Source organism: Eptesicus fuscus, chromosome 19 (assembly GCF_027574615.1).
Source record: "Eptesicus fuscus isolate TK198812 chromosome 19, DD_ASM_mEF_20220401, whole genome shotgun sequence".
Classification (NCBI taxonomy): Eukaryota; Metazoa; Chordata; class Mammalia; order Chiroptera; family Vespertilionidae; genus Eptesicus; species Eptesicus fuscus.
In genome coordinates this window covers 10569353-10583295 of record NC_072491.1, presented here as the reverse complement: position 1 = coordinate 10583295, position 13943 = coordinate 10569353, and the positions used below count along the sequence as shown (strand labels likewise).

The following is a 13943-nucleotide window of genomic DNA, read 5'->3' as shown; positions in this document are numbered from 1 at the left end:
TTAAAAAAGTTAAAGTGGAAGGAATGCTTCCAGATTCATTTTATGAAGCCAAACATTACCCTGATACCAAAACCAAACAAAGACATTATGAAAAAATAAAATCACAGGCAAATATTCTTGATACCACAAAGTTACCTACTTGACACTACAAAGTTACATATACTATACTCCAAAGTCACAATAATCAAAATAGTATAGTACTAGCATAAAAATATATATATAGATCAATGTTTAGAATAGAGAGCCTATTAATAAATCCTTATTTATAGGTCAATTAATCTACAGCAAAGGAAGCAAAGATATACAATGGGTAAAGACAGTCTCTTCAAAGGGTGCTATTAAGAAAACTGGACAGATACAATTAAAATTATAAAACCAGACCACTTTCTTACACTATGTACAGAAATAAACTCAAAATAAAGATTAAATGTAAGACTGGAAACCATAAAACTCCTAGAAGAAAACATAGGCAGTAAACTCTTTGAGAAGGTTCTTAGAAATATATTTTTGGATATGTCTCCTTGAGTAAAGGCACAAAAGAAAAAATAAACAAATGGGACTATATCAAACTAAAAAGTTTTTGCACAGCAAAGGAAATCATCAACAAAACAAAAAGACAACCTACTGCATGGGAGAAGATATTCTAAGTGATACATCCCATAAGGGTTAATATACAAGATATATAAGAACTTATGTAACTAACACCCCCCCCAAAAAAAAATCCAATTTAAAAATGGGCAAAGAACAGTAAATAGACATTTCTCCTAACAGGACATAGAGATGGCCAACAGATATATGAAAAGATGGCCAACATTATTAATCACCAGGGAAAAGCAAATTAAATCCACAAGGAGAGATCACATCGCACCTGTTAGGATGGCTATCATCAATAAATCAACAAATAACAAGTGCTGGTAATAATGTAGAGAAAAGGGAGAACGGTAGCAAAGCTATCCTTAACAGCCTGATAATTTCCTGTGGGATTGCAAATAGATGCAGCCACTATGGAAAACAGTATGGAGAATTCTAAAAAATAAAAATATAGTTGCCATATGACCCAACAATTTTGCTTTTGGGTATTTATCCAAAGAAAACAATAATGCTAATACAAAAGATATAGGCACTCCTACGTGTTCACTACAGCCCTAGTGGTAGCCAAGGTATGGAAGCAACATAGATGTCCATCAATAGATGAATAAAGAAAATGTGGTACACATACACACACACACACACACACACACACACACACACACACACACACACACGAATATTACTCAGCCATAAAAAATAATTAACTTTTGTTATTTGCAACAACAAGCATGGCTGGACCTAGAGTCTATTATGCCACATGAAACAAGTCAGGCAACGAAAGACAAATACAATATTATTTGTGGAATACTAAAAACAACAACAACAACAACAACAAGAACAAAACCAAAAGAGAAACAGAAACGTAGCTATAGAGAACAAGCTGATAGTTGCCAAAGGAGACGGGGGTGGGGAGATAGAAATAAAATAAATGCAATTTTAAAAAGAGATGAACAAGGAAAAGGAAGCAGAGGGAGCTGGTGACTTTTCTTTGCATTTCATCACAGTATCCTTACATAGTCTCTAGCTGATGTGGTTGCAGTTGCTAGGGTTTCATTTTCTTGTTCATTTCCCCCAGTGGCTGATCATATTGGATACTTTGGTTGTCTGGCAAACACTTGAATTAAAAAAAAAATTATTTTCTAAGGGGACAAATTAGTTCTTTTCTTGGAGTCAACTAACAAAAAGCATATAAACCTCAGGAGAATCTACAGTAACTAATCTGTTGACTATTTTGTGTGTTGAGTTAAACTTGTCACCACAGAGACCCTCACACTTTGGTTAACAACTTTCTAAATATTTACCAAGATCTTGAATAAGTGAGAGTGCTTCCCATGATATAAAGGCTCCACCACCATCATCCATGGCACCCTGCCCAACGTCCCAGCTGTCCAGATGTCCACTGACCAGGACAACCTAGAACAAATAATAAAAAGAAAAACAAGTAAGATTAAGCAGAAATGACATAAAAGAGGAAGATTCAGAGGCATTCCAAATACAGAAATGAAACTTTTATATTCTTTCCATGTTTAATGCCTTAGAAGATCTGCGTCATTGCTAGTGGAAGACTTAGTACAGAGGCCTTACACAAAAGGGTGTAAGCTCGTCCTAAAAGTAATACAAGTTCTCACCTTATACCTCTCTTTGCTAATATAATTTTGAATACTAAGAAAAATGTCTTATGACTGACATATGTGTGACAATTTTATTATATGACGTAAAAATGGAGCTCAAAACTTCATGTTTCCAACCATCCCAAACTCTCACAGATACAGGATAAACATGTGTTGAACTGAGTACAAATGAAAAAGTAAAAACAATAATTTATTTTTTTAAATGATTGTGCTTTGTGCATTGTCAGTCACTTTAGTGTTGAATAAATTGCTAAAGGTACAAACTAAATTCTAATTAACAGGAAAACGTTTAAGAAACATTTCAATTTACATTAGTGTGAAATAATCTATACATTATGTTATGTTTTAAATCTTTATTAGGTTTAAGTTTTTTTTTTTCTGAGAATCATTAGTAATTCTCTTCAGGAAAAATAAATTCAATGGAACTACACTTTGTGGACACATTGTACTTAAAAGTAAGTAAACTGATGTTGGGTTAGGACATCCAGTGAGAAAGCATCTTTGTCACTGGGCTGTCATCCAAAATACCCTAATGTTTCTCAATACCTGCCCAGTGTCAGGAGCTGTGTTTGCTTACAGGAACTAAGAAGGATTCCCGAGGGCAAAATGAAGAGGGCCGAGTGCAAAGACCAAGATGCCGATGGGGGCATCGTGCACAAAAAGAATCAGGTGTGAAAGAGCCGAGGGCAACAGGAAAATAACTACGCATGCCTAAAGGAATGGAATCACTCCACACCACAGCCTGCACATACAGAGGCTCCTTCCCAGTCAGGGAGAAGATGCTGTTAGAGCGTAAGCTCCCCCTTCTCCATGCCTTGATCAAAGAATCAAGTTTCTGCTCCACTTTATCGACCTCAGTCTCATTCTACTGGCGTGAATGGCAATGGACAGAAGGACGTTGTTTTGGGTCCCCAACATGGAAGGGTTGGTAACATTTTGATCTCTATATCATACAATATATGGATATAAAGTCATGTGAATTATAAATCTAAATAAAGGTGTTAGAGGAAAGCATAGAACTGCTTTGTCAACTTGAAGTAGGAAACTATTTCTTAAACTGGACAAAGAACAAACCATAAAAGAAAACATAATAAATTGGGACTTTTAAAATATTAGGAATACTTGTTTATCGAAAGACCCCCTTTGTCTTTTCTCTTAGACTATTACGCATCAATAAAAAGTTCCGAAAGAGTGAAAAGGCAAGCCAAAGAAGAGGAGAAAGTATTTCCAATACATAGATGCAACAAAGAACCCATACTCAGATGATATAGAATTCCTGTGAAACAGTAACAAAAAGAAAGTTAACCGATAGAAAAATGGACAAAATACTGGAACAGACAGTTCATAAACATAAACATACAAATTATTAATAATCACATGACAAGGTGCTCAGGTTCATTATTATCAAAGAATTTTAAATTAAACCCCATTCAATATATATCCACCATAATGGCTAAAAAGAAAAAGACAGAAAATGCCAAGTACTGGTGAGGAGGGAGAGCAACTGGAACTCTCATACCTCGCTGGTGTGAGTATAAGTACTTACAACCACTCTGAAAAACTGGCTTATCTACTAAATCTGAACATCTGCACACCCTATGGCCCAGCAATGCAACTCCTGTCTGTAAGTCCAACAGAAACGTATGTGTGTATATATACTTTCACCAAAAGAGATGGACTAGGATGTCTATAGAATATTCATAATAGCGCTCATCTCCTTCCCAGAGGGAAACTATTTAGAGGCCTGTTAACAGCAGAATGAATGAATGATGTTGCATTGATCAATGCAACATTGCACAGCAGTAAGAATGAACAAACACAATACATGATAAATGCACCTGAATCTCATAAATGTAATGAAGCATGAAAGAAGCCAAACAGAACAATGCATCATGTATAATTCCATTTGTATGAAATATAAAAACAAGCAACACAGGAGAGCGGTATCCCAAGGTGAGGAGGGTGAGTGCCAGGAAGGGGCCCAAGGAGAGCTGCTGAGGTGCTGGTCACGTTCTGGCTCCTGGTCTGGGTACCGGCTCACAGGTGTGCTCAGTTTGTAGCAGTTCATCCTGTTATACACTGAGGATCTTTGTCCTTTCTCTTAGACTATTACGCATCAATAAAAAGTTCCAAAAAAAAAAGAATAAGTTCAACAGAGTGATGTCTGTGTACAGCATGTAATGAGTCAATCAAAGGTAAACACATCTTGATGATTAATGAAAAACCCATGACTTTGGGAGAGCAGGATTTTGGGTGGAAATATCCGGGTGGCCGGTTGCACTGCCTGCTTCTCCGAGCAGCTGCACGCTCTCCCGTTGACGCTGTGTCCACAGACAGACCCAGCCCACTATGACTTCATCGTAGTCACAAACAAGTACAATGCCCCAGACTAACAAGTGGCCATGTAATGAACCCAAATGGATTGTTTCTCAGGAAAAAATGAAAAAATATATTGCAATAGCAGGAAACTCTGATTCAGAAAGTGGTGTAATCCCATGTGGAATGAACATTAGTCAACATTCTCACCACTCTCAGAACCATTTTCCCAATGAAGTTAAAGCTCCACTGGATAAATAGTGTCAAAATGTGTTTTAATAAACTTTTTCTCAGATAACACGTATGAGTAACTAAATCAAGGCAGCTCTATGTTATCCTCCAGATTGCCTTCAGAATAACTGAGGTTGTTTTCAAATCATATTTCTATGTGTTTTCGGAAATGCCTCCATTCTCCAATCCAGAATTACTACTTACGTTAATAATTAAAATACAGGGGAAATGGTTTTGAATTATAGGAAATTCAACGATATCCTATAGGAGAAGGTCTTTGGCACAGTGTTATATAAGAATGATCACAAACTATCTATAATAATAAAATTGTAATATGCTAATTAGACCAGATGTCCTTCTGGACGACCTTCCAGATGAAGCCAGGGCTGCAAGGGAAGCCCAGGTCCCAGGTGCCAGAGGGAAGCCGGTGCTGGCAGCCGGGGGAAGGAAGGCCTACTCTTGCACGAATTTCATGCATCGGGCCTCTAGTTTGGATTATAAGAGCTTGTTTTAATATAATTTTTGAAATCAGAAAAAATTGGGGGCTACCATGAGATAGTAGGAATAATTTTAATATTAATTGATTTAAAAACAGTAATGAGGGAAAACTACTTCTAATTCAGGAGAATTTTTAATGAACTTGATTTTTTCTTTTCTATTTTTTTAAATTGATTTCAGAGAGGAAGGGAAGGGGGGAGAGAGAGTAACATCAATGATGAGAGAGAATCATTGAATGGCTGCCTTCTGCATGCCCTACACTGGGGATCGAGCCCACAACCTAGGCATACAGCTTGACCAGGAATCCAGCCGTGACCTCCTGGTTCATAGGTTGACGCTCAACTACTGAGCTAGGCCAGCCAGGCCTGAGCTTGAATTTTTGTAACCATAAGAGCAGCTCCTACATTCTCTTAGAAAACTGTAGTGCAAGAGGTCACATTCAGCATGGTGCCTGGCTAGCATGCCTTCATGCAACCTCACAAGGTTAACCCAGTAAAACATACCAACTCACCATGCCTTATGTCAGGGCCAAGCAGATACGAACATTAATTATAATATATTTGCATCTGATTTAAGCAACCAAAAAACAACACTATGCCCAGAGATATAGTAAACTCAAGTTCACAAGAAAGAACCACCTGACAAAAAGATGGGAAAATGTATAGTTCCTTCACTGCCTCTGTTGCCAGATGTAGATATAGAGCCCCTACAGCAATAACCCCACCAGAACCACAGAGAAGTGAGGTATCCACTCTTCTACCTACCTCTGTGCGGCCCCTGAGGCAGACAGAACAATGACCCACCCCCCACCCTCCAACTTCCTTTTCACCACCATCTCTTCCAAATGCAGGAAAGACTATCAAAACAACAGCATCAGCAATAGCAGCCACAACAAAACTAGCATGGCAGAGGGAGCCTAGCTGCTCTGAAGTGGAGAGTTGTAATTTGTGAGACACACGGTGTCTATCAAAGACTCAGTCTTGGGAGGAGGGACAGAACGTAGCAGTAGGGCAGAAAAGCACTGGATGGAAGCTGCTAGGACTAAAAGTCAGACCAGCAGTGGCACACAGCTGCCTCCCGGCCAGCTGTGGGTCTGAGGGAAGACAGACTAAATCAAGGGAAGACAGACAAGGCCCTCACTTCTTTGTTATGAGTGCTTACAGTGACACAGAGTCCACAAAGATTGTCTGATGAAAAGATGAATAAGCCCTGGTCAGTGTTGCTAAGTGGTTAGAGCATAGGCCCTGTGCACCGAAGGGTTATGGGTTCAATTTCCATTCAAGGGCATGTACATGGGTTGCAGGTTCCATGCCCCAACCTGGTCAGGGTGAGTATGTGTGGGTGGTAACCTAATGAACACATATCAAGACTTAAGTGTAAGCTGTGAAACCACAGAAATCCTAGAAGAAAACATAGGCAGCATAATCTCAGCCATCTCTGGTAGTGATGTTTGTTGATACATTTCCTAGGGTAAGGGAAGCACAGGAGAAAATAAATAGGACTACATAAAAATAAAAAACTTCTGCACAGCAAAAGAAACCATCAACAAATTCAAAAGGGATCCCACTGTATGGGAGAACGTATTTGCCAATGATACATCTAAATAGGAATTAACTTAAAAAATATATAAAGAACTCATACAATTTAATGAAAGGAAGACTAACTGGTAAAAAGCTTTAAATCTGATAATATGAAGTCCTGCCAAGGATGCTGAGCATCAGGCATTCGCATCCACTGCTGGTAGGAGCAGGAAAAAATGGTGCAATCATTTAGGAAAACCATTGCGCACATGTGCATCTCAGAATCCAACGATCCCACCGTAGGCGCGTATATTAGAGGAATTCTGAAACTTTTGTTTTGTACCAAAATGGTCATATGGAAGCGATCATAAGGCCTCAAACTAGAACTAACCCAAATGTCCATAGACAGTAGAATGGGGAAATATATTGTGGGATAGTCATACAATGAATTATTCTAAAGTAGTGAAAATGACCTACAGCTACATAAATCAATATAAATGAATGTCCAAACAAACATATGGGAGAAAAAACAAAAAAAAGAAAATCACAAAAGAAAGAAAAGAGAATTATTCCCTAATATAAATTTCGAAATTCAGTTGAACTAAGTAACACAATCTTTGGCGATGCATGCAAAGATAGTAGAATCATGAGGAAAAGCAAAGTGATGGTTATCCAAAATTAGGGTTGTGCTGACATCAGATAGGGCTGGGGCAGAAAGGAGGAGATGGACAGAGAGAAGGACGCAGCGCGCTTCTTGGACACCGGTAGTGTTCTAGCTCTGACACTAAGTGGTGAGAACATGTGTGATCCTTTTATTACTGTTCTTTAGATTTTATATACATGCAAATAAAGTCTTCTGCTTAAGTGCTATGTTAAACAATACCAGGGGTTATTAAAGACCTGCCTTTGAAAGCATGAGGCTCAGATAGTTTTATAAGCCAGTACAAACATGAAAGGTCATATTTACCTCATCCTATATCAACTGTTGCAAAGGAAAAAATATGGGATGTGTTTACATTTACTTACAATAATCTTGTTACCAAAACCTGAAAAAGATCGTATCCTCCCTAAAACCACCCAGAGATAAAATCTAATTGTAAAATCTGAAATAATTGTATTTAGCAGCATACTGAAAGATATTGCTATGATTTCCAAAAGCCCCTGGTAATTAGAAGTTACATATATAAATATATATATAATTTAAACTTATATATATATATTTTGGGGTCATACTTATGTTCTTGGCATGCCTAGCTTTAACATTATGCATTTTAAATTGTGGGTTTTATAGGTATTTATCTAAACCTGAGCAAGTACTTGTTGATAAATCCTCAATAAATGAGATGCCCATTCAACTTTCAAACATGTTTTATTTTATAAATGTCTTGCTTAATAATGAACCAGAAAGATAACTATCCGATGGTTTTATATTTGGCTTTTGTGATGTTTTGTTTCCTTTGCAGCTTCTTCATTCTCTTAGTCTCATTTTATGTGGTGTACTTTAAGAGGTAACGGGATGAGTGTTTGGGCTACAAAGTTCAAGGCATTTCCAGACACAGGAAATCCCCAATCAAATTTTCAACAACAAACATAATTAAGAGTTAAAAAATATGACCTACAAAAAGAGGAGGGAAAATCTTTCATTATTTAGCCTTAGAGAAGAAGCCAAGAAGTGATGTAATAACGGGCCTCAGCAATGATAGGCCCTCTGTGGAGGATAGGAACAGCAGACGAGAAAGCAAAGGAGCCAGCTCTGAGCTGCAGCAATGAGCATTAGAAATATATAGATGATCAAGACTTTTCTAATGGAGGCCTTTGTAGAAGTTAAAAGAGTGCTAACAGGGGAAAGGTTATGGGAAATTCCTTTCCTTGGAGGGTTTCTAAAATAGACTACAGTCTTTGGTCTTAGATGGAAAGCTAACATAGAAGGGATAAATAAAATCTTTCAAGGTTACATCTAGTCCAATATTCCGTGGCTGTTTTCAAGAATTCTTTTCCTATTTCTAACCACTTTAAAGGAAGAACTTGTCCTTTGAAAAGTCTCCATGACCATAAAAGACTTTTCTCTGAGCATCTCCTAGATACCCTGGCTGCCAAGATCTTTCCACATCCAAACACAGGTGGGGAGACACTTTTCAAGAAATCCATGTTTTTGTAATCCCTGTCGAAGACAACAATCTAAGATTTCAGAGGGCATTTGCTGAATGTATTGTGCTATTGCCCAGCACAGACAAAAGGGACTATGTTTGAACAAATACTGTCCTCTCCAATGAACAGACTAGGTGGTCTACAGAATAAAGCTAGGCCCCTGACACACAGGGCTCAGACACAACACAGCAAACATCTGAGCTCCTCTTGACTGGATTCCGATCTTCAAGCTTTGTTTAGGGAAGCTGTTGGATGTTGACAGCTTATGGGACGTAGACTTCTTTCACAAGAAAATGGGCCATCTGTCCCAGTGCTCACACATCACCACAGCTGCTCCTAAAAGGAGCCTTTTCATCCAGACTGTCCCCTCTTACTTGTGCCTGGCTTCATAAAAGGAAGACCATGACTGTTTCTGGTTGAAGTCTCTGAGTACATGACTAGACAGCTATCTTAGGATAAAACAAGAAGGGTCTAATTTATCTGTGGCTCAAAGAAACCAACACATAGGTGGATTTATAAAATATGATTGCAGTGTCTTTGGAAGAAATGGCTGAAATTTATTGAACATTGATTTGTGGGTAGTGGTACAAGCAGAGAATGCCTATGGAAGGAAATCATTCTGATTAAATGGAGTTGTTTGGATTTCATCCAGGCGTCATGACTGGTTGCAACTGGAGATGATAGTCTTTTAAATGAAAGAATCATGCTTCTGAATTACTTCTCCTTTGGCCTAAGCAACCACAGGACAAGCTGTCTCACTTGAAAGGTTGGGAGGAGCAGAGAATTGAGTTACAACATTGCATTTTAACTTCCTCCAGGGAAGAAAGGGAGATGAAAAGCTTAGCTAACTTCTAGCTCAATAATGATCATCTTTCCCATGGTTAAATTCAAGGATGGTACAGTGCACAGCTATAACTTCTCTTTTTTGACAACCATTCACTCACCCCTATGTTTCAGGGATGGTGTGTAGCATTAAAAAAAAAAAAAAAAGCAGCAGCAGCATTTGATATTATACAGACTCTTTCATGGTTTAATTTATACAAGATTTTATTTTTGACATTTAGGTTTACAAGCTAAAGGATTCTTCTTGACTCCTACTGGTTTTTAAAATCCCAGAAGCCTATGCAGCTTAGAGTAGTGTTTTTGATGCTTGTTTGTCTATTGATTGTGAAAATATTCGCAATTAACCTTCTGTGATGTGCTGAGTGTGCTCTATAGAAGTCAGCAAGATCAGCTGAAAGCCTCTGGTTTTATATTCTTCTGCAGCCTCCAGTTCTCGACCCTGCTTGATGTACTAGCACCGTGGTCGGCAAACTGCGGCTCGCGAGCCACATGCGGCTCTTTGGCCCCTTGAGTGTGGCTCTTCCACAAAATACCACGGCCTGGGCAAGTCTATTTTGAAGAAGTGGCGTTAGAAGAAGTTTAAATTTAAAAAATTTGTCTCTCAAAAAAAATTTCAATCATTGTACTGTTGATATTTGGCTCTGTTGACTAATGAGTTTGCCGACCACTGTACTAGCAGATAAAAACTAAGCAACAGGCCAGGGCTCACCTATTTCAAGTCACTTTGAAAAGCACAGTCCCTGGGAAGCTATACACCAATTCCTCTTTTACCATCAATTCCCATTTTTAAAAGCCAAATTAGTGTGAATTAGTATATGAATTTACTACCGTATAGTTTTTCCTTAATAGAAAAAAATTTGTGCCCTGGCTGGTGTGGCTCACTTGGTTGGAGTGTCATCATCCCATGCACTGGAAGGTCATGGGTTTGATTCCTGGTCAGGGCACATACCTAGGTCAAGGGTTCCAACCCCAGATGGGACATATAGGAGAGGCAACCAATCAATGTCTCTCTCTCTCTCTCTGTCTGTCTGTCTGTCTCTCTCTCTCTCTCTCTCAATTCCTCTCTATAAACAATAAAAAAGAAGACAGTCAAATGATATTACTGACAACCCTAATAGGGGACTTTTCAATAATGCAATTTCTAGCTTCAAGACAGTGTCAAGAAGCCAAGCTTACTCTGAAAGGCCATGTCTGCACAACAGCAGGCTTGCTGCCCAATCACATCACTTCCTGGTCTTTAATCCTCTCTTCCTATCTGACATCATACACTACCAGCCAGTTCATTTCAGCTATTAATCTCTGTGTTCAGACTAGGAAAAAGCCAAATTCCCATTGATGTTTATTTTAGGAAGGGGATAAAGCAAATATTGAACATTTTTTTGCATCTGTACTATTTTGCCCACAAACCCAAATCCTGTCTTATTTTTTAACTGGAATTTACATGTCGTAGAAATTTAAAAGGCCAGAATAGACGTCTTAACTACTATTGTACTTAATACAAATGCTATGAGAGCCAAGGAAAGGGTATGTTATGTATATATACCCAAAATATATTTTCCTTTCCATTGAAAATATATTAAATTGAAGCTTATCTTCAATATTCACAAATAATATATGCATGAAGAAAAGTGACAATTATATTCTCACAAGAATCAAAAGCTACTGCCCTAACCAGTTTGGCTCAGTGGATAGAGCGTTGGCCTGTGGACTGAAGGGTCCCAGGTTCGATTCCAGTCAAGGGCATGTACCTTGGTTGCGGATACATCCCCAGTAGGGAGTGTGCAAGAGGCAGCTGAATCAATGTTTCTCTCTCATCGATGTTTCTAACTTTCTATCCCTCTCCTTTCCTCTCTGTAAGAAACCAATAAAATATATTTAAAAAAAAAGAATCAAAAGCTACTAATAGCAAAAAGCTACTAAACCTTATGAGATTTATGCATCACAACTCGAAAACAATAATCTGAAAGTTATTCTATTTTCTAAGTCCAAAGCAACCTTGAAGCATGATCATGCTTTGTACAGGACAGAAAACTTATCTGCTGGACAAAATGAAATAAAAATCGGCCCTAGAGATTGAGAGTCCATGAGGAATTACTGTTAAAAACAAAAATATAATTCTCAGCCATAAAAAATAAAGGAATGAAATCTTACCATTTGCAACAGCATAGATAGGTGTAGAGCGTACTATGCCAAGTGAAACAAATCAGTCAGAGAAAGACAAATATCATATGATTTCACTTACATATGGACTCTAAAGAACAGAATAAGTTAATAAACAAAATAGAAACTGACTTATAGATACAGAGAACAACAGACTGATGTTGCCAGAGGGGAGGGTAGATGGGGGGCTGGGTGAAAAAGGCAAAGGGATTAAGAAGCACAAATTGGTAGTTACAGAACAGTCACAGGGATGTCAAGTGCAGCACAGGGAACACAGTCAGTATTACTGTAATAAGTATGTATGGTGCCAGGTGGGTACTTGAAACATCTGGGGGACCACTTTGTAAAGCATATGATTGTCTAACCACTATGCTCTACACCTGAAACTCATTCAAGATAATATTGAATGCAAACTGTAATTGAAAAACTAAAAAAAAAAAAAAAAAAAAAGAACATAATGAATATATAAAGAGATTTTCAGGACATTAACAGAGACCACAAAAGAGAATGGATTAGCTTTCCTCTTTCTACATGAAATTAATTAAAAGAACATCATGGAAAAAAACCACTCACTTTCTCTATCAATGGATATTGTGACATTGTGGACTTCAGGTTTTTTAAAATAATATATTTTTATTGATTTCAGAGAGGAAGGGAGAGAGAAACATCAATGATGACAGAGAATCACTGATCGGCTGCCTCCTGCATGCCCCACACAGGGGATCAAGCCCGCAACCTGGACATGTGCCCTTGACCAGAATCAAACCTGGGACCCTTTAGTCCGCAGCCGACGCTCTATGCACTGAGCCAAACCGGCTAGGGCTGGGCTTCAGTTTTTTCCTGTCAGCATTCATGAGGTCATCCATGTTCCCTCAAGTATTTTGACTTGTCATGAGATTATGTTCTGATCAGTGAAATGTTGGTTGTAGCCGTATGTTTTGAATACACATGGGGGGCGGGCGGGGAAGGAAGGAAAAGAAAGAAAGAAAAAGGAATGAAGGAACAGAGAGGAAAGGGAGGGAACAGGAAGACTATTTTCTCATAGTGTATATTCTGAAGAAACAAAAATGCACAAAAAAAATAAACAAGTGTTTACTAATTTAACTTGTATTTATTAGCCCAAAGAGTCTATTTAACAGGCTATCGAATTAGAGCAACAGATTAAAAGAAATACAAGCCTCAAAGTACAACTCTCACTAAATTATATTTCTCACTAAATTCTGAATGTTAGCACATGCTTTCAGCCCTGGTTCAATCTTGTTCAACATTTCCATTACTTTGGAGACATGCTTATGAATTTTAAGATGATAAAAATATGAATCATTAATATGTTGGACCAAATAATCAAGTTTCTAAAATGTTCCGAAGCAGAAGTAATAGCTTATAACCAACAAGATAATTCAGCAGGAATAAGTACGAAGGCGCACACTGCACGTTGAGGTGGTAGGTGGATAGCAGTTCATCTGGGGACCAGCAGAAAACTCAGGTGGGCCTAAGAATATTGAACTAACAGCATGTTTCAGCTACAGACAAAGTTAATAAAATGTTAGGGTTTGTCGATAAAAATGTGGGATTCTGATTATGAGAAGTAATACTCCCAATTTAATTCATCGAACACTTTTTTCCTTCTGTTTTTTTTTTTTTTGTTTGTTTTTTCATCCAGATACCTAAGGAGACCTTTTGGAAAACAGACTGGTCATAGAAGAGCTGTCGGGGTTTTACAGTGTCTGGAAATAGCACTGTCTGAAGAGCAAGTGCTATGTTTACCCTGGAGAAGTTCAGGGCTCCACAGGGCTAGATGCTTCCTATACAAGAGGAATAAATGTCTCCTCTGGGTATAACCAGGCCAGTGCAGGAGGGTGTGTGCAGGTAGCTTTCAGCTCAGTGGAAAATAAATCTGGTAGGTCCAGCAAGGGAACAGTGTTCCTCAGAGGAGTAAGCTGCCAAACACTGGCAGTGTTCAAGCGGAAACAAGAGGAACATCTGTTAGGTAAAGAAAGGGTCT

At 38.2% G+C, this 13943-nt stretch overlaps 1 protein-coding gene across 2 annotated transcripts in view; it reads right to left on the bottom strand.

Annotated features, from left to right (window-relative positions):
• CPQ (carboxypeptidase Q) overlaps window positions 1-13943 on the bottom strand; it is a 356091-nt gene that overhangs the window by 138065 nt on the left and 204083 nt on the right. For both annotated transcript variants that reach the window (XM_054708777.1, XM_054708776.1), the window contains exon 5: window positions 1893-2004. In XM_054708777.1, the coding sequence (XP_054564752.1) occupies window positions 1893-2004 (112 nt within the window). The remainder of the gene's footprint in view (window positions 1-1892; window positions 2005-13943) is intronic.